This window comes from Chiloscyllium plagiosum, unplaced genomic scaffold, assembly GCF_037043375.1.
Source record: "Chiloscyllium plagiosum isolate Xiang-an unplaced genomic scaffold, Cpla_swu_hap1 HiC_scaffold_5, whole genome shotgun sequence".
Taxonomy (NCBI): Eukaryota; Metazoa; Chordata; class Chondrichthyes; order Orectolobiformes; family Hemiscylliidae; genus Chiloscyllium; species Chiloscyllium plagiosum.
The window spans coordinates 91,357,540-91,378,361 of NW_028270143.1; the positions used below are offsets into that span (position 1 = coordinate 91,357,540).

At 40.3% G+C, this 20,822-nt stretch overlaps 1 protein-coding gene across 4 annotated transcripts in view; it reads right to left on the reverse strand.

Moving 5' to 3' along the window:
- Positions 1–219: 219 nt before the first annotated feature.
- mkxa (mohawk homeobox a) overlaps positions 220–20,822 on the reverse strand; it is a 59,683-nt gene continuing 39,080 nt past the window's right edge. For 3 of the 4 annotated variants that reach the window (XM_087987457.1, XM_087987459.1, XM_087987460.1), the window contains 2 exons: positions 3,242–3,275; positions 221–3,147 (listed from right to left, as the gene is read on the reverse strand). In XM_087987457.1, the coding sequence (XP_087843583.1) occupies positions 2,961–3,147; positions 3,242–3,275 (221 nt within the window). In that variant the 3' untranslated portion in view covers positions 221–2,960. Of the gene's footprint in view, positions 3,148–3,241; positions 3,276–20,822 lie in introns of all 4 variants that reach the window. The other variant, XM_087987458.1, reaches the window with a different exon arrangement.

A 20,822-nucleotide genomic window follows, 5' to 3' on the forward strand; every position in this document is an offset into this window, starting at 1 on the left:
ACTTACAAACAACCTCTCTGATACTGAAAAAATAATTTTACAAGCACAAAATTATTTGTCATTTCATACTGTCACAGCATGCTGTATTCCACAAGGCCATTGATGATCTGCAATTTATGAAGAATTGTCAAATGTATATGTAGCAGAAATTATAAATGTCATGCACTTTATTGTTTATTATTGTGGTAATTTATAAATTTATTATAATATTTGCAACAAATTGCTTACTGAACACATCAGAATAATTAAACTACTCAGAAAAATACTATAATAAAACAATCTTGGAACTATTATTCTGTTTAATTTGTGATATATTTAAAAAATGACACTACCATAAAAAGCTTTTTAAAGCAGCTTTCTTTTGTATATGCCAAAATACATAATTCAATTATTTGCTTTACACCTAAAGGCATATAACAAATTGCAATTTTAACAGTTTGCACAAAAGGTATAAAAATATTTACAAATACCATTTCAAAATACATTATGTTCATTGCACAAAGAGAAGAGCATGTTAGGAATGACTTTGCGCTGGGTGACCCTAAAATATTCCATTGGATTGTTTTTTATATTTGCAACTTAAGTAATAAACTTTTCTACTTTTAAATAGGAAAAATACATACAAATTCTTTTGACATTCCAGAATCTTATACAAGTGATGTGCCTAATAGTTGGTCACAATTATCTGAATGCCAGAAGCGATTTGATGTTTGGAATGTAATGGAAACATTGACTCCTTATTAATATTATCAGATGTGGAGATGCTGTGTTGGACTGGGGTGGACAAAGTTAAAAATCGCAACACCAGGTTATAATCCAACAGGTTAAATTGGAAGTACAAGCTTTTGGAGCACTGCTCCTTTGTCAGGTAGTTAGTTAGGTGATGATGAAGGAGCAGTGCTTCAAAAGCTTGTACTTCCAAGTAAACTTGCTTGATTATAACCTGGTGTTGTGTGATTTTTAATATTATCAGAAAGTAAGGTTGAAAGTTCCCAGACAGGCTGGTTAAACTTCACTTCTTCAGGAATGGAGGGGTGCAGTGAAATTGTGACTCACTGAGATCCTTGTAGAGGGAGGAAGAGAGCTTCTTCAAGGAAGGCATCCTTGCAAGAGGATTTGCAGTAGATTAAAATCAACTAGGAGAAAGTGAGGACTGCAGATGCTGGAGAACAGAGCTTAAAAATGTGTTGCTGGAAAGCAGCAGGTCAGGCAGCATCAAAGGATTCCTGAAGAAGGGCTTATGCCCGAAACGTCAATTCTCCTGTTCCTTTGATGCTGTCTGACCTGCTGCGCTTTTCCAGCAACACATTTTTAAGCTCTGATCTCCAGCATCTGCAGTCCTCACTTTCTCCTGGTTAAACTTCCCTGTTCATCGGCTTCATTTATAGGCACAAGGTTGAAGAAATGTGCGCCTAACTCAAGACAGTTTTTAAGCACAAACAGCACAAAATTCCATTGTATTTGATCATTAAATATATAACTGGCAAGCAAATTAATAGATTTTTGAAGATCACAATTGTGCACAAATGTGGTGAGGTGGAATTCCTTGGGTAATGATCTCCAAAGACGTGAAATTGGATGCAAAGCAAGAAGATTGTCAGATTTTGAAGAAATTTGGACACAAATGTGTTTTACATGTAAGTCACTATGCCCAAACGATCTTGCTCTTTTGTACCCATGTATAAATTATCTGACTCCAAATGCATAATGGATCATTTTGATGGTTCTGGCCCAGCTTAACAAGCCATATATCATTTTTACAATTCTATGGTCCATACAGTATAAAATTAACATCAGAATGTTCAACACAGCAGGAAAGAGTCATTTTTTTTGGTGGGTTATTATTATGTTTTGGGACCCCATTGTTGTTGCTGATTTCTGCTTTTTTGAGGCCATTTGTAAATATCTAATATTTTCAAATGGAATTTGGATACAAGTAGGCAAAATTGGCACATGATGAACTTTATTACAGTTGTAACATCTTAATTCATCCCTCAGAAACACCATATACTCAGTATACTAAAGTCAGTCCCTATGCCTATTATTCTGTTTTGAGCAGCTTTTTTCTATTCCTTTATCTTATTCTATTAAAAGTACCTTTGTGTTTTAAATGAAGTAACACTAGTCACTTATGGAGGCCAATGCATGCTGACATATTCATCCAGATTTAGAAATATTGAAATATGGTCACCATGTAAAGCAACATTTTGAGCTTCAGTTTATCTTTGGAGCTTTCCAGCTTAAAATTGGCTAATCATTCAGCATGTTTGAATCCTGAGTGTATAATGTCACTGCTTCTAATTAGATCACTGTTAAGACCTGTATGATATGCCAGTTGTCATATATTTTCAACACGTGTTCTCTAAGCCAAAATAAAGTCAACAAGCTATAACTGAAGTCAAAATAAAGTGACATGCCAGAACAATCACAATGTTTTTCTTCCAGGACCACAATGTACATTCCATGCTGTAGACATTTTTCTGTTTTGTTTGTCACATAAGAGTCTTACAACATGGAATTGTTCATGTTATATGAAAGTACAATTTCACAATGGCAAATATGCTTTCAGTGTGCAACATGTAGCTTATTGATATATTATTTATATTACATTATATTCATGCTGACAACACCAACATGAGATGTCAAAGATTAATTTGAGTAACATAAAATAAGTTAATGCTTTTACAGAAATTGTACCGTTTTAACAATTTACAGTCAGTTCTTGGTTTAAAAAAAGCTGGCCAACAACAGCAAAAATATATGTGTTATTACAAAAGATTTAAAAACTGCTGCAAGATCCTAAATATATTAATAAACATAAGATTAGATTTTCAAAAATGGATTTGTTCTAGACTGGCTTCAAGAGCCAGGAGTCAGCATTTGGTTGTAAATTTTTTTTCAAAATATATACATGGAATAGTTTTGCTTCAGAAATGCTTAAAGTCATTTAAGTTTTTTCTTTAAAACGGTTTACCCGATGAAATTTTCAATGTCTTTATTTCGGAAATATGTGAAGACTTTTGAATGATACAGCTGGTTGTTCCTTGAATTTTGCCTTTTGCTTGTGCCAGATTAGTTAAGGCCATGGCTGCGTTAATTTCCTTCCAATAGGTTTCATCTTTGGAGGTTTCCTTTTTCTTTGGATAGCTGAAAGAATAATGAAAAGTGGCAGTTTAGTCTGTAAATTTAACTGACATTAGCAATTTCCGTGCTGAAGTAGAATGCTGTGGATTTTACTAACCTCATTAATCTGTTTGTTCCCTGTTCCACTGTCTCTGATAACAAAAGAGAAGAAAGTTATTCCTTTTCTCTTACAAGGTTTCTTTGACATACAGTAGGTAAAATACTCTTTTTATCCCTTTGAAGATGCTAAAATCAGTTTCCTTGTATTTATATGTAATAAAGTCTAAGGCTGGAATAAGGAAAGCTAAGAGGAAGCATGAGGAAAGGATGGCAGGCTGCACTAAAACAGATAGTAAAATGTTCTTCAGACAGATTAATAGTAAAAGATTGGTGAAGGATAGAGTAGGCCCCATAAGGAACGAGCAGGGTAAGCTGCCCACTGAAGCAAAGAGTGTGACAGAGGTACTAACTGAATGCTTTGCTTCTGTCTTTACCAAATTAGAAGATGGTGACAATGACCCTGTTGGAAACGTGGGTGTTCAGCAACTGTGCAGTAAAAAGAAAAGGCTGGCAGAATTCCAGGTAGAGCAGTTGCTAGGCCAGGATCAAATGCATCCTAGATTTCTGAGAGAGGTAAAGGAGCAAATTGCGGTGCTATTGCTCGATGTTTTCCAAACATGTCTGAACACAGGATTAGCCACGGGCGACTTGAAGATTGAAAATGTGACACCACTGTTTAAGGCCATGGTTTTGGCAGTGTTAATATCCTTCAAGCAGGTGTCCAATTTACAGACTAGATTGCCACGTGATATTATTCTTTCAGCTATCTAAAGAAAAAGGAAGCCTCCCAAGAGGCAAAGGATAATCCAGGAAACTACAGACCTGTCAGCGTGGCATCAATTGTGAGAAAACTGATGGAGGCCTCAATATGGGATAACATAAATATGCACAGAGAAAATTTAATTAATACTAGACAGTCAGTATAGCTTTGTCAAGGACTAGTCATATCTTATAAATTTAATTGAGTTCTTTGATGAAGTGACACAGACAGTGGATGAGGGTAGTGCTGTGGATGTTACATATTTGGATTAATGGGTCCTTGGCAGTGTGGATTAGAAGTTGGCTAAAAGATAGGAACAGAGAGTAGGTGTAGATGGGCACTTCTCAGACTGGAGATGAGTGAGGCTTTTTTCAGCTTGCATGGCTTTGAAAGTGAGTGCCATTGTAACATGAATATAATATCAAGGTGCTCCATAGGTAGGTCTATAGGTCTGGAGCTATGCTTCTTGATTTAGCATGATGTACAGCCCAGCAGACCTGTTTATATTGCTGTCCAAATAAGGTAAACAAAGTTCTGCATATTGGCATCCAAATGATGTTAAATGTTGTAGCTTTCTATCAACATTAATCATAGACTCCTTTAGCATGGAAGGATGCCAGTTAACCTATGGCGGCTGTGCCAACTCTTTGAAGGAACGGTACAATGAATTTCACTCTCCTATTCTTCCTCACAGTTCTGTTAAGGTATCCTTTTAAGTTATAGAATGGCAACAGCACAGAAAATGACCTTTCACGCAATCTGCCCATGCTGTGCTTTATACTCATTGCTCTGTAAATCTTTTCAGTTCAGATCATTGCCTAATTCAGTTTTGAAGATATTTCATGAATCTGCATCCATACATTCTCAGACAGTACACTTTAGATTCTAACCACTCACTGTGTAAAGATTTTCTTCATTTCATGATTGTTTCTTCTGCCAAACACCTTAAATCAGTGTTCTCTGCTATTCGGTTAACCCACAGATGGAAATAGTCACTCCCTATCTCATCTATTTAGGCCACTTATGTTTTTGAACACCTCAAATCTCCAATTAATGTTCTGTTCTCTTGGGAGAACAACTCTAGGGTGTCCAATCTAACTATGTAACTGAAGCTTCTCACAGCTAGAATCATTTGAATAAATATCTTTTGCATTCTCTCTAAAGTTTCACATCCTTCTTAATTGTAATGACCAGAACTGGATACAATGCACTTATGGATGTTTTTATGTATGTTCATTTTCATACAGTAAATTGTACTCTACATTGTCCAGGATAAAAGGACAACTAGAGATGGGTACTTAATGCTGGCCCAGCCAGTAACACCCACAAACCCCCAGAAAAGAAAAAAAATCATATATAGACATATGTATACTTTATTAATCACTTTTTTGACCTCTCCTGCCACCTTCAATCATTTGTGCATATATACTTTTACATCCCTTTTAGAACTGACTTCATTTTATATTACTCCTCCTCAATTTTTCTGATCAAAATTAATCAACTCACATTTCTCTGCATTAAATTACATCTGCTACTTGTCTGCCCGTCTAAGTACTCTTGAGATTTATCAACTTCTTCCTCACAATTCATAATATTTTGGCATCAAACACAATTTTGCAAGTTGTGCTGAGTGCCCCAATGTCTATGTTATTACCATATATCAAGAAAAGTAGTGGTCTTAATACCAATCCTTAGGGAACCCCATTATATAACTTCCTACAATATGAGAAACAACTATTTCTTATTTTTCTCTGTTGCCTGTCACTTAGCCAATTTATATCCATGTTGCTACTGCACATTTTACATGTAATGTAGCACTTCATAAAAAATATTCCAAAGCATATCTGCAGTTACTGCTGAATCAACTTCCATCACCTTTTGAAGCATTGAATTCCAATGCACTAATATTAATACAAAATAAATTTGAAAAGTTCTTGGGTGCATGACTGAGTAAATAGGAATTTCCTAAAATCCTCTTTACACAAAAAAGCTTTAACCTTAAATTAATGTTATATAACTGAAGTGAGTTTGTACATAGTCACAATGGTTTCAGATTGCGTCCTGAATTCGTTTCAGGTAACTTGTTTTGGGTGGCTCACAATCACTACAGCAAGGAATAAGCCAACTTCAGAAAGGAAATGTTCAACGTTTGTTGAGTTTTGCAGCTATTATACCATATTGGTTAAAAAAAAATCTTTGATTATCCCAATGTTTACAGACTGAAATCTAATCTTATGGCTTGTTGGTTTTACAGAAGCAGAAGGAGTCTGGAACAGCTGAACTTGAATTAGCTCCTTTGGATTGCTAAACTATTCACTCACAGAAAGTCATAAGCATCATGTCTACATTTACACTAGTGAAATACTTGGATCACTGCAGTCAAATACATTGTAATAATTCAAACTTTTGCAGTTAGATTTAAGAGTCTTGTTGCACTATAGTTTTATTTGATTACTTTTCTAAACTCCATAAAGCTTCAAATTAATTTGAAATAATGTACATAGACTGGGTCAAAGAACCTTATGTTACCAGATAAATTAGAACTACTTTTTATAAATGAATTTCTGGGTCCCTGCATATCAATCTGTCTCATCACTTCCTCCTATTATAAGACTTTCAGATGTCATACCTCAGATATCACACCTTGTCTCATGTAAATCTTTGCAACATCATTAAACAATGTAAAATATAGGGAGCAGGGAGTGGTATTTGGAACCTAAGCAGAAAACCAGGAACATAGCATACTGCAGCCAGAATGTCTGAACCTTCTTAATTGACCCTTGAATAAACTGGCCCAATGTCTCTTTACCAAATAGAATTTTTAGCTTCTGTCAGCATCAAGCACTCTTTTTCCTGTTATAGCACACACCAGACGCAGGAAATCTCCTCTATTGCCACAACAATAAAATTTAATTCTCACCTCAGGATAAGTTTTTATTGAAATGCATGTGTGACTTTCAGTTCTCACCCAGCTATTATCTCTGCAATTGCACTGAGTAGGAGGGACAATTTAATTCTTATTCATATCAAATAATAGGGTGTCATGTGCTTTCAATATGGGTGCATTGGAAATTACATTTTGCCTCTTTTTTCATTTACGTTAACAGTCTCATGAGAGAGCAGAACAGACTGAATTCAAACCCAGGTGTGAAGGAACAGTGTTGCAAGCCACTAACCGCATTGTGATATATGAGTTGTGTAATATGTATGTCAAAAGTGAGGTGGAATATATATGTCAAAAGTGATGTGGATTTGTCACTTGTTCACTACTAGCCTTATTAGATATACTTTAAACCTAGATAAAAGTGTATAACATGCACAACTACCGTAAGGTGCATCACACCCTTTCCCCACTATTTTAACCTGAAAATATTTTATTAGTAATTGTAAAGAAAGTATTGCAAACATTAAACCCACAGCTCTCATAGCCTTATGTTCTATTTTCACCATTTTTAAAATACTTTTCTAAGGGCATCACAAAACCTAGTCTGCATAATTGAAACCAGGTCAGAGCAATTTTAAAGTCATTATCTGTTTAGTCCGATCAACAGCACTGGCATCAACCAAACATTTTCCCGTATGCCTCAGTTCTCCACAGCTGGGTCCACTGAACTTTTCTGACTGTGTCTACTTTAATCTATATCTTATGCACACACGCCAGCAGCCAAGTATATTGTACATGGAAACTTTTTAACAGACCTACTTTCAGCTAATGTTATTGACAGCAACTTTAAATTTTTCTACTTTCTTGGTGCTTGTGTTTCAATATGTATTGTGGTATTTTACAATAAAATGTACATACATAAGGAGATACAAGTTAGGATCAAGAGTAGGCCATTTGGCCCCTCAAACATTCTCAACCATTCAGTAAGTTCATGGCTGATCTGATTATTCCACATTCCCACCTATCCCCAATAATCTTTCACTCCTTTGCTTCCCAAGAATCTTAAAAATATGCAAAGGTGCTACTCCACTATCTTTTGATGAAAAAGGTTTCAAAGATTCACGGTCCTTTGAGAGAAGAAACATTATCTTCATGTTTGTTTTAAAACGGTAACTCTTCATTTTTAAATGGAAATCCAAAAAGAGTAAACCATCCTTTTCATATGAGACCTCTGGACCTTGCATGTTTCAATCAAGTCACCTTTTACTCTCCTAAACCAAGCCAGGCCTTTCCAACCTTTCCCCATAAGACAATTTGTGATAGTCCTTTATGGTAGTAAACCTTTTCTAAATTGTTTTCAATGTATTTACATCCTTCTTTAAATAAGGACACCAATACTTTACACAGTACCCAAGTTTCATCAGTGTCCTGTAGAATTGAAGCTTAACTCCTGTACTTTTGCGTTCAGTTCACCTCGCAATAAATGATAATGTTCCATTTGCTTTTCTAATTACTTACAGTATTTGCACACTTACCTTCTGTGATCCATACATTAGTCACCCAAATCCTTCTGCATACGAGAATGCTGCAATCTTTTGCTAATAAGATACCATGCATTTTTTAATTCTCCCTGACAAATCGACAATTTCATATTTTCACAAATTACATTCTTTGTCAAACTTTTGCTGATCCACTTCTCCTATCTATATCCTTTTAAAGCCTGCTATGTTCTCTTCACAGTTTGCTCACAACTTATAACTTGCTTTCTCCCTCCATTTCTGAATAAAGTTAAAATAAATTTGTTCTTATACATTGTTCAGAATTGAAAAGTGTGTGAATTTAACAGGCCAAGATTATTTCTGATACTTTACTATGTCTCCGGGACCTATTTATATTCCATTATTTTCTTTACGTTTCTTTTCAAATGAAAGCTAACCACAGTTATCTAAATCAGTATGATTTGATAATTCATTCAAGCCAAATGAATTACCAACAAGTAAAATGTATTACTGGTTGTTAAAAATGATCCACTGTTCATATCCTGACCATGTCCAGGAAAAATAGTATGACTAAGGGCTGACTTTTGCACAGGGGTTATCAAATGATCCTGAACACAACTACGTTAGGATTCCAAAGGACACCATCTTTTTTGTATTAGAGGGATGTTTCAAAAATAGGCAAATTACCAACAAACAAATGTGAATGCTGGTCATATTGGTCATCTGGTGCAGACTAATTTTCCAAACATTCACTTTCATCTTCATTTAATTGATAGCCAATTTAAAAAAAATACATACTTTTTTCAGTATACAGCCAAACACTGCCTGAGTCAACATAGCACAAGTAATTAACTCCAGACAGATATATGATCAAAGGTTTTTCCGCAGTTCTCATATTGAAATGTGATTATTATTAAGCAAACTCAATCTCTAATTGGTACAGGAGAGCTAATGCTTAGCACGCATTTTCATTAATACATAGAAGTAAATTGTAAAAAGCTTTAAATCATATTTACATATTTCAGAAGTGGGTAGGATAACAACAATAACATAATTGGAGAAGTTAATTATTTGATATCAATGCATTTTACAAACATTCCTTTTCAGTGAGTGCTGGAGGCATAAAAGTCAGATGTGACAATGGTTCACAGCCAGATTGAATTTTCTGCTTCCTATCATCGAAATATTGTTTTACCAGTTGTCAATTTAAATAAATATACATGTTTTATATACATATATATGATTGACACTTGCATATGTATTATGTATATAATATACACTACTATTTGCTCCTGGGACAACTTTCCTCCAGACTAGGATCATGCATCAAAACGTTGTGGGCCCATAGCTTGTGATTTTTCTGATGCACACTCATGCCTCGTGAAGTAACCTATCCAAGTAGGAATTTAGGAAGTCTACCTTATTTTCTTCTTAAGCTTCTCATGGGGTTGGACCTAATGCCCCCAACATAAGGTTTGTCCATCAGACAGAGAACAGAGAACCAATGTCATTTCCATGGGATTTGAACTTCACTGGCCAGCATCTGCCTTTCCTCAGGATTTAGTACTGTGCTGGTGGAACTCCTGCCTGCTGAGAGCTATAATTTAACCTGATGCTTGCAGATCTCCATTTCTGCTGTGCTGCATGAGGCTGTGGGGGCTGCTGTTTAGAAGTGCCTCAGGGACTTATCCAGCAATCAGTGTTGTGTCAATCCTTGGACTCAGGACAGTGAGGGAAAGAAAATGGTCATGGGGAGGGGATACATGATCAGAGGTGTGGGATTCATTGTTCTCCCAATGGGAGATCCCATAATTGGACATAGTGTGCTTGATAACAAAGGGCTTACTGACGGGACTATTAGCTTTGAGGAGGCATGGCATAGCCATTCAACTCCCGTACAAGAGAAAGCCATACAACTGAGACACTTCTATATTCCGATGGGCTCAGGGCTAAAACTGTCAATTAGTTCATCAATGAACCTAACTTACAATCTGCTGTGCACAGGCCATTTTCTACCTCTAACTCAATTAAGGGAGGTTTTCCAGCCACGGGGAAAAACTCTGTTATAATTAAGTTGGCCAAGCTGCCATGTTCCCTGCTTTGGAAAGCTGCATTAAATTCAGAATCCAGATTAAATTGTGCTTGGTTATAAAGATTTGTGTAAACAAGACCCGATTATATATTATGTAATTTAAAACACAGCGCGATTTTAGGAAGCTTTAGTCCAATTAACGACAACACCTTTTTGTTAATAATTCATAAATTGTGAGAATTAATAATAAAAGACATTGGCCACTGAAAATAATTGTCATAGATCTCTTACTTTCTGAAGAGGTTACATTTGTCAGTGGAAGGATTTCTAATCAACGATAACAATTTTACAAAATATAACTAAAATGTTTGCTACAGTCCTGTAACAAATTCATCCTGATAAAGGAACTTTAGTTAAGTAATTCTTCCATCTTTAATAACAGCAAACTCTCCATTTCAGTTAACCTTATTTTAATTTTATCTTATATTAACGTTAAAGTTTCCTTTAACTGACATGCTAAACTATAACATTTATTATTAGCTGTTGTAAAGCTTTAAATTTAAATTAAGTTTTGTTTTCCAAATTTAAGCCAATTTTAATAATAATAAGGTCCTATAAGATTAATCTTGGACTTCACTCTTTTCCTCTGAATGGTTCTTTGACTTTTACTGACATGGATATTTGCCAAATAGTATAAAAACGATGAAACTTAGCAAAAAGGGAAAAGATACTAAATTGCCAAGTAAGGGAATTCCTAACATAGAATATACATTAATGCATGATTTGGCTGAGAAAAACAAACCTGGAAAACGCAATGGAATTCTCCAGTACAGGTTTCCAGTGAAATTCATACATCTCCTCAACTTCAGATCTTTGGTTTTCCATTTCAAAAAATGCTGAGAAGTATCCAACTTGATCTTAACCCTTCAAAAATCTAAACATTAGATTCACTAAACACTACTAAATTCCACACGTTGAAGGTTCTTCAAGGATCAATGAAGTGCTGGACCTAATTCTGGGGAATGAAGTCAGGTTGAGGTGGCAGTGTGGCAGTATTTTGGTGATAGCAACCACAACACAGTATAATTTAAGTCTGTTCTGGTAAAGAAAAAGATGGTCTGCAAAAAATAGTTTTTGTATGGGGGAGGGCAGATTTTATTAAAGCAATGTGGGATCTGATCAAAGTAGACTTGGAAAATCCACTGCGGAGCAATGGGGAGAGTGATATGTAGGAGCTACAAGTCCAGAGAAACCTGAATATGTAGGAAGATTCAGGACAAGATAGAAAGGAAAAGAGAGGCCTATAGCAGGTGCAAAAGGAACATACCAGGGCTTGAGTTTCAGAAGTGCAGGGGAAACCTCAGAAACAATTAGGTGAATGAAGAAGAGGTATGATAAAACCATGGGTGGATAAAATTAGCAAGAGTACCAAGATATCCCATAATTATATAATGTGGAGAAGAGGAATAACCAAAGAAAGATTAAGGCCCATTAGGGACCAAGGGGGAATCTGTTCATGGAGTTAGAGGACATTGTTAGGGTTCATTGGGAAGAAGAAATATGTAGATGTGGAATTTGGGGAGAGAGAGACTGTGATATTCGTGAGCAGACAGAGATAGCGAATGAAGAGGTATTGGAGGTTTTGGCATGCTTAACCATAGACAGTATAGAGTAGGAGATGAGGTAGAAAATTACAAATTTTTAATTTGACTCTGGCCACAGGGGAGTTGTGAGAGGACTGGAGGACAACTAATATGGCTCCACTTTAGAAGAAGGGTGGCAGAGATAAGTCAGGCAATTACAGACCAGTGAGTCTCACATCAGTGGAAGGGAAAATTCTGGAGAAAATTCTGGAGGAAAGAATTAATCTCCATGTGGAGAGGCAAAGTTTGATCAAGGATAGTCAGCATGACTTTGCCAGGGAGAGGTCATACCTAACAAATTTGATGGACTGTTTTGAGAAGATGATCTAGTGTGTATGAGGCAATACAGTTGATGTAGTTTATGTAGATTTCTGTAAAGCCTTGGACAAGATCCCACATGAGACAATGAGAAAGAAGGTAAAAGCACATGGGATCCAGAGCAACCTGGCAAGTTGGATACAAAATTGGCTTAGTGGTAAGAGAGAAGATAGTGGTAACAGGCTTTATGTGTAACTGAAGGCCCAGTGGATACCACAGGGATTAGTGCTAGGTGCCTTATTGTTCATGATACATATAAACAATGTAAATGAGAATGTGGGGGCTGATGGTAAATAAGTTTGCAGATGGCACGAAGATTGGCCAGGTGGTTAATAGTGAAGAAGGAGGCATTAAGTTACAGGAGGTTATTAATGGATTGTTAGAAAGGTAGATCAGTGGAAGATAGAATTTAGCCGTGAGGACATGCTCTTTGGAAGAAGGAACAAAACAAGAGAATAGTCAATAAATGATACCAGGAAGCTCACAGGAGCATATGGATCTTGGGGTGCTTGTCCACTGATCCATGAAGGTGGCAGAACAGGTTATTAGGAGAGTTAAGAGGGAAAATAGTACACTTGTCTTTATAGGTTGTAGCATAGATACAGGAGTGAGAAGGCTTTGTTGGAGCTGTTCATCACTTTGGTTAGACCACAGATAGTATACTGTGTGTAGCTCTGGTCACCACACTATAGGAACAATGTGATTGCACTGGAGAGGGTGCAAAGGAGATTCACCAGGATGTTGCCTGGGCTGGAGCATTTGAGCTATGAAGAGAGGTTAGATATGCTTGTGTTGCTCTCTTTGAAGCAGAGAAAGTTGAGGGAGGAACCTGAGTGAGGTGTGTAAAATGATGAGAGAAATGGGCAGGGTGGATAGAAAGCAGCTGTTCTCCTTGGTTGAAGGGTCAGTAACAAGTGGACATAATCATAATGTGAAAGGCAGGATCTTCGAGGGAATTTGAGGAAATTCTTTGCATCTCTGGTGGTAGGAATATGGAAGGCTATGCCTAGGAGACCCTGAGAGGCAGGAAACCTCATGACCTTTAAAGTGTATGTGGATGAACACCTGAAATGTCATAAAATTGAAGGCCATGAGCCAAGTGTTGGAAAGTAGGATTAGTGTAGGTAGGCTGGTACAGACTCCACATGCTGAAAGACCTCTTCTATGCTCTATGACTAGTTCTAAGAAGCTTATATCTTGACAAGTTATTGTAGAGCTTTAGTTAAAAGTGTTATTATAAATAACTGTAGGAAGAAGAAAGCTTAAGGTAATATGTTCCCCTAGGAAAGCTCCAGAGAGCAATAATTTACTTAAACATTCTAGTATTTAAAGGTATCCAGATGATGTCTCCTGCATTATTTGGATAATTTCATAAAATTGATGAATCATTATGGCAGATAAGGAGACCACTGGACCCATTGAGCCTAAGCAAGCACACTATAGAACAATTAGCCAGTCCTTTCCACTGTTGTTTCACTGTAGCCCTGAAAGTTTCTTTTCCATAAGGCCCAATTTCCTTCACCTTCTCATTCTTGTAAGATATCAGGTTTCAGATTGTTTCCACACATTAAATTAAAACAAAAGTTTTCCTCACATCCCCCTTGTATCTCTTCTCAAAATCTTAAACCTGTGGTCCCTCATCCATGTGCAATCAACTTTTCTCTGTCTACTTTACAGGAAGTCTGACGTAGTCTTGTAACTTCCATCAAACTTCCCTCAACCTTTGTTTCAAGTGTGTGTTTAATGGCTCTCACAGACTGCACTTAAAGGCACTCAGCTAAGGTAGAGGTTAGGTAAAAACAATGACTGCAGATGCTGGAAACCAGATTCTGGAAGAGCATAGCAGTTCAGGCAGCATCCAAGGAGCAGTAAAATCGCCGTTTCAGGCAAAAGCTCTTCATCAGGAATAAAGGTAACATAACCACGGCAAGTAAACCAGTACCCTAAGGGTACAATTGTATTTCTCCGAACAAGCTTCCTTTTACAAAGAAATCAAATAAAAAAGTACTGTCATTTTCTGTTAAAAGTTAAGCTAGTTACCTAATATACATGATCACAGAGAAAATTGTCATTCATAAACAAACATGGTGTGAACTCTAGACTATTACATGGTTATCAGTCTCTGCACGTGCTTTACATGCATACTCTTTAAATCAGGCCTTTTAGTGGTAAATCAGCAGATTGTCGTTAGGTGTTCCACTGGTATTTACTCACTCCTAGAGTGATGTTCTTTCTCATTGTAAACATTGTTGCCATTGTAACTGATGTCTCTGATTTATTTCTCTTTCTGAGAGGTGATGAACCTCTGAAACTGATAGTCATTCTGTACTCTACAGATATTGAAGTCACTTCTTTCTAATTTATTCCCTGCAGTAAAGGCACAGCTGAACTAGTTGTAAGTATTTGTCTACATTTGCAGTGATATAGCTAGTTGTTCATGTGATCAAGGCAACAACTACTCTACATAAGTCCCTAGTTGCCATTTGAAAATGTTGAATGTTTGTACTCTGACGGGTGTCCAATGCACACTCTGACAATGACATGACAGCCAGCCAAATTTTACTTAGATAAAATCGATGTTGCACATTGATTTGTCATTACACCTGTCATTACAGCCATGCGCCGCTACCTACATTCCCTGCAATTAGACCTGCCCCAGCTCAGGACAACACTCTCACACACCTACAAAGGACCTCTACTGTTCTTCATCCACAGAAGGATCCATAAACTAAACAAACAGTTCTTCCTGGCCATATCGGAAATCAAAGACAGTAAGTACCAAAAACTTTCATGTACTTACCCCCACACTCCGGATTCCTCAACTGTTCCAGAATCTTCCATCGGCCGCCCCCATTGACGTCACTAACCTACACGCCCACAACGCCGCATGTGTCTCCGCCTCCACGCCGATCTCCACGCCTAACCCCGCCCCCCCGGCGAGTTTCGTCACCTCGCCTAACCCCGCCCCTTCGCCGATCTCCGACTGCATGCCTAACCCCGCCCCCCCGCCTATTTCCGTCACCACGTCTAACCCCGCCCCTTCCCCTATCGCCGTCACCACGCCCAACCCCGCCCCCACGCCGATCCCCGTCCCCGCCCCCAGACCTAACCCCGCCCCCACACCCACCTCCAGCCCCACACCAGGTCCTAGCTCTCAGCCCTGCCGTATTTTCACCATCCCTCCAGACCTACCCCTCTCTGAGGATGAAAGATCAGTCCTCAGCAGGGGCCTCACCTTCATTCCCCTACGCTCCCGGATTAATGAATTCAACACGCGGCGTGACATCGAACAATTCTTCCGCCGCCTTCGCCTCCGTGCCTACTTCTTTAACCAAGACTCCCGCCCACCCTCTGACGACCCCTTCTCCCGCCTCCAACACACCCCATCCACCTGGACACCCCGTGCTGGCCTCCTACCTGCCCTCGACCTCTGCATAGCCAACTGCCGCCGCGATATTAACCGCCACCTGAACTCCCCCACCCCACTCACCCACTCCAACCTCTCACCCTCGGAACGCGCAGCCCTCCACTCACTCCGTTGCAACCCCAACCTCACTATCAAACCAGCAGACAAGGGAGGCGCGGTAGTAGTTTGGCGCACCGACCTCTACACCGCTGAGGCCAAACGCCAGCTCGCAGATACCTCCTCCTACTGCCCCCTTGACCAGGACCCCACCCCCCACCACCAAACCATCATCTCCCAGACCGTCCATAACCTCATCACCTCGGGTGATCTCCCATCCACCGCCTCCAACCTCATAGTCCCACAACCCCGCACCTCCCGCTTCTACCTCCTGCCCAAAATCCACAAACCTGACTGCCCCGGCCGACCCATTGTCTCCGCCTGCTCCTGCCCCACCGAACTCATCTCTGCATACCTCGACACGGTCCTGTCCCCCTTAGTCCAAGAACTCCCCACCTACGTTCGGGACACCACCCATGCCCTCCACCTGCTCCATGATTTTCACTTCCCTGGTCCCCAACGCCTTATTTTCACCATGGACATCCAGTCCCTGTACACCTCCATCTCCCATCACAAAGGACTCAAAGCCCTCCGCTTCTTTCTTTCCCGCCGTACCGACCAGTACCCTTCCACTGACACCCTCCTTCAACTGACTGAACTGGTCCTCACCCTGAACAACTTCTCCTTCCAATCCTCCCACTTCCTCCAAACGAAAGGAGTAGCCATGGGCACCCGCATGGGCCCCAGCTATGCCTGCCTCTTCGTAGGATATGTGGAACAATCCATCTTCTGCAACTACACTGGCCCCACCCCCCACCTTTTCCTCCGCTACATCGATGACTGTATCGGCGCCGCCTCGTGCTCCCACGAGGAAGTTGAACAGTTCATCCACTTCACCAACACCTTCCACCCCGACCTCAAATTCACCTGGACAGTCTCAGATTCCTCCCTCCCCTTCCTCGACCTTTCTATTTCCATCTCAGGCGACCGAATCAACACGGACATCTACTACAAACCGACTGACTCCCACAGCTACCTGGACTACACCTCCTCCCATCCTGCCCCCTGTAAAAACGCCATCCCATTCTCCCAATTCCTTCGACTCCGCCGCATCTGCTCCCAGGAGGACCAGTTCCAAAAACGCACAACACAGATGGCCTCCTTCTTCAAGGACTGCAATTTCCCCTCCGACGTGGTCGACGATGCCCTCCACCGCATCTCTTCCACTTCCTGCTCCTCCGCCCTTGAACCCCGCCCCTCCAACCGTCACCAGGACAGAACCCCACTGGTCCTCACCTACCACCCCGCCAATCTCCATGTACAGCGCATCATCCGCCGTCATTTCCGCTACCTCCAAACGGACCCCACCACCAAGGATATATTTCCCTCCCCTCCCCTATCAGCATTCCGTAAAGACCACTCCCTCCGTGACTCCCTCGTCAGATCCACACCCCCCACCAACCCAACCTCCACTCCCGGCACCTTCCCCTGCAACCGCAGGAGGTGCAAGACTTGCGCCCACACCTCCCCCCTCACCTCCCTCCAAGGCCCCAAAGGAAACTTCCATATCCGCCACAGATTCACCTGCACCTCCACACATATCATCTATTGCATCCTCTGCACCCGATGTGGCCTCCTCTATATTGGGGAGACAGGCCGGCTACTTGCGGAGCGTTTCAGAGAACACCTCTGGGACACCCGGACCAACCAACCCAACCACCCTGTAGCTCAACATTTCAATTCCCCCTCCCACTCCACCAAGGATATGCAGGTCTTTGGACTCCTCCATCGTCAGACCACAACAAAACGACGGTTGGAGGAAGAACGCCTCATCTTCCGGCTAGGAACCCTCCAACCACAAGGGATGAACTCGGATTTCATCAGTTTCCTCATTTCCCCTCCCCCCACCCTGTCTCAGTCAAATCCATCAAATTCAGCACCGCCTTCCTAACCTGAGATCTTCTTCCCGACCTCTCCGCCCCCACCTCATTCTGACCTATCACCCTCACCTTGACCTCTTTCCACCTATCACATTTCCGACACCCCTCTCCCAAGTCCCTCCTCCCTACCTTTTATCTCAGCCTGCTGGACAAACTTTCCCCATTCCTGAAGAAGAGCTTATGCCCGAAACGTCGATTCTCCTGTTCCCTGGATGCTGCCTGACCTGCTGCGCTTTTCCAGCAACACATTTCCAGCTCTGATCTCCAGCATCTGCAGACCTCACTTTCTCCCATTACACCTGTTAGTACTTCTGGCTTCAACATGTGATGTGATATTAAATTTTGGACTGAACTACTTTCATGCCTTCAGAAGATATATTTTTTCACTGAAGGATTGCCTTGTACAGGTCTGTGCTGGATTTGTTCAATTTCTTTCTGATCCTTCATAAAATTTGTACTGCCACCTCAGCCATTTCATTTAATTCAGTTTAGTGTGGAGATGATGTATTATGTTGATTTTCACAATCAGTAATGAAGTGGCCGAATTCCTCGTTCAATAATAACTGCCAATTATGGCCCATCACAATGACTGGAATGCTACAATGACTGAAGTATGCTTCCAGACATTACACAAATGCACTTGTGGTCTTTGATATCAATTCTTCTATCACTTTAGCATGCAGGTACAGCAGGTAGTGAAGGAAGCTAATAGCATGCTGGCCTTTATAACAAGAGGAATTGAGTATAGAAGCAAAGAGGTCCTTCTGCAGCTGTACAGGGCCCTGGTGAGACCGCACCTGGAATATTATGCGCAGTTTTGGTCTCCAAATTTGAGGAAAGACATTCTGGCTATTGAAGGAGTGCAGCGTAGGTTCATGAGGTCAATTCCCAGAATGGCGGGACTATCTTACGCTGAAAGATTGGAGCAACTGGGCTTGTATACGCTTGTGTTTAGAAGACTGAGAGGGGATCTGATTGAGACGTATAAGATTACTAAAGGATTGGACACTCTGGAGGCAGGAAGCATGTTTCCACTGATGGGCAAGTCCCGAACCAGAGGACACAGTTTAAAAATAAGGGGTAGGCCACTTAGAACAGAGGAGAAACTTCTTCACCCAGAGAGTGATGGGTGTATGGAATGCTCTGCCTCAGAAGGCTGTGGAGGCCAAGTCTCTGGATACTTTCAAGAAAGAGTTGGATAGAGCTCTTAAGGATAGTGGAATCAAGGGTTATGGGGATAAGGCAGGAACAGGATACTGATTGAGGATGATCAGCCATGATCGTAATGGTGGCTCGAAGGGCACTATGGACTACTCCTGCAACTATTGTCTATTGTCTATTTACAATCAGACAATACAATCAGTCCCTGTGAAAGTGAAAGATTGACATTTAACTTCATCCATGATCTATCTGGGATGTTGAGTATCATAAACAGCTCCTTAATCTGCTTGGCTTGGTACTCATTACAAGTACTGCACTGGCTGATATGATCCTAATCTCAGAGTTCATGTTCGACCAATAGAGCACTTTCCTAACCTTCTTTGCTCCAGATTCAATTCCTTAATGGCTTGCAGAATTGCACTCAGTGATAATGAATCTATTTCTTTTGCACAAGATGCAATCTTAGGCATTCACTTCATTTGCATATCCAATGTTTTCTTATAGTAACAGATTTGCCCTTGATGCTTTCAGGCTATTCTTTCAACACTATAATTGCAGCACTTGGAGAACTGCATCATCTTTCCCAGCTTGCTTAATTTGAGCCAGAATCTTTGTTTCTGCTAGTTGATGACTTCCAGACTATGTCAAACTGTCACTTCTTGCTGAATCTTGATGGTTTCACTCTGTCTAGCATCCTCAATGTTCTTCATTGGGAGTGCTGTCTTGACAGCATATCATATTCATCTATTTCCTTTGCATGTATGTCATATTCAGATGATATCTGTGGACATGAAATAACACTCTTTGCAAATGCTTTGGAGCAGATAGAAATGGTTTGAGTTAGATGCTTTGAAGTGGCTTGTCATCAGCTTCTGTTATGACTATGTTGCTCCCAAACAGATATTGATTAGAACTATCACAAATAAACACAATAGACAGGCTCTGTGTCTCAATCTGATCATAGGTCATTCAGTATGTATGAATGTCCTGGATGCAAATGCAATTCATTGTCCTTGTTGCATAAGTTGAAAAGTGTAGGCCAGGCAGCATTCAAAGAGCAGGAGAATCGACGTTTCGGGCATAAGCCCTTCTTCAGGAATGAGGCTGGTGTGCCACTTTTTTTGTAGAGGGAGGAGGAGAGCTTCTTCAAGGTAGGCATCCTTGCAAGAGGATTCGCAGTAGGTTAAGATCAACTAGGAGAAAGTGAGGACTGCAGATGCTGGAGACCAGAGCTGAAAAGTGTGGTGCTGGAAAAGCACAACAGGCCAGGCAGCATCCGAGGAGCAGAAGAATCGGGCATAAGCCCTTCTTCAGGAATGAGGCTGGTGTGCCTCACCAGCCTCATTCCTGAAGAAGGGCTTATGCCCGAAACGTCGATTCTCCTGCTCCTCGGATGCTGCCTGACCTGCTGCACTTTTCCAGCACCACACTTTTCAACTCTGGTCTCCAGCATCTGCAGTCCTCACTTTCTCCTAGTTGCATAAGGACAATCTGCTCCAAAACTGGTTTTGGTGAAACCACACCACAAGGTGACTTCATTATTGACATCACAGTTTCTCAGCACTGGTGTTGTCATCACTACTTGTTTGATTCTAGTTAAAAGTTTATCCTGGTTCCATGTCTCAAAACAACTGCATATCCTAACGGTGAGCTTGCACAGAAATTCATGCAGTGATGACAAATTAGGTTTGAACTTTGCTAAATAGTTCACCATTCCAATAAATCATTTCACTGCTTATTCATCTGTTGGTCATTTCATCTCTGCTCCAGCCCCAACCTTGTCAGAGTCTGGGTTTTGTCTTTTCACTTTTAGTACATTACCTATGTATTTGACTTTAAGAATTGCACATTTTTTCTTGTTCCACTTCAGGTTCATTTGTGAAACTCTTTTGCAATCATATTAAATTCTGAGCATCTTCCTTGTGTCTCCACATCCACA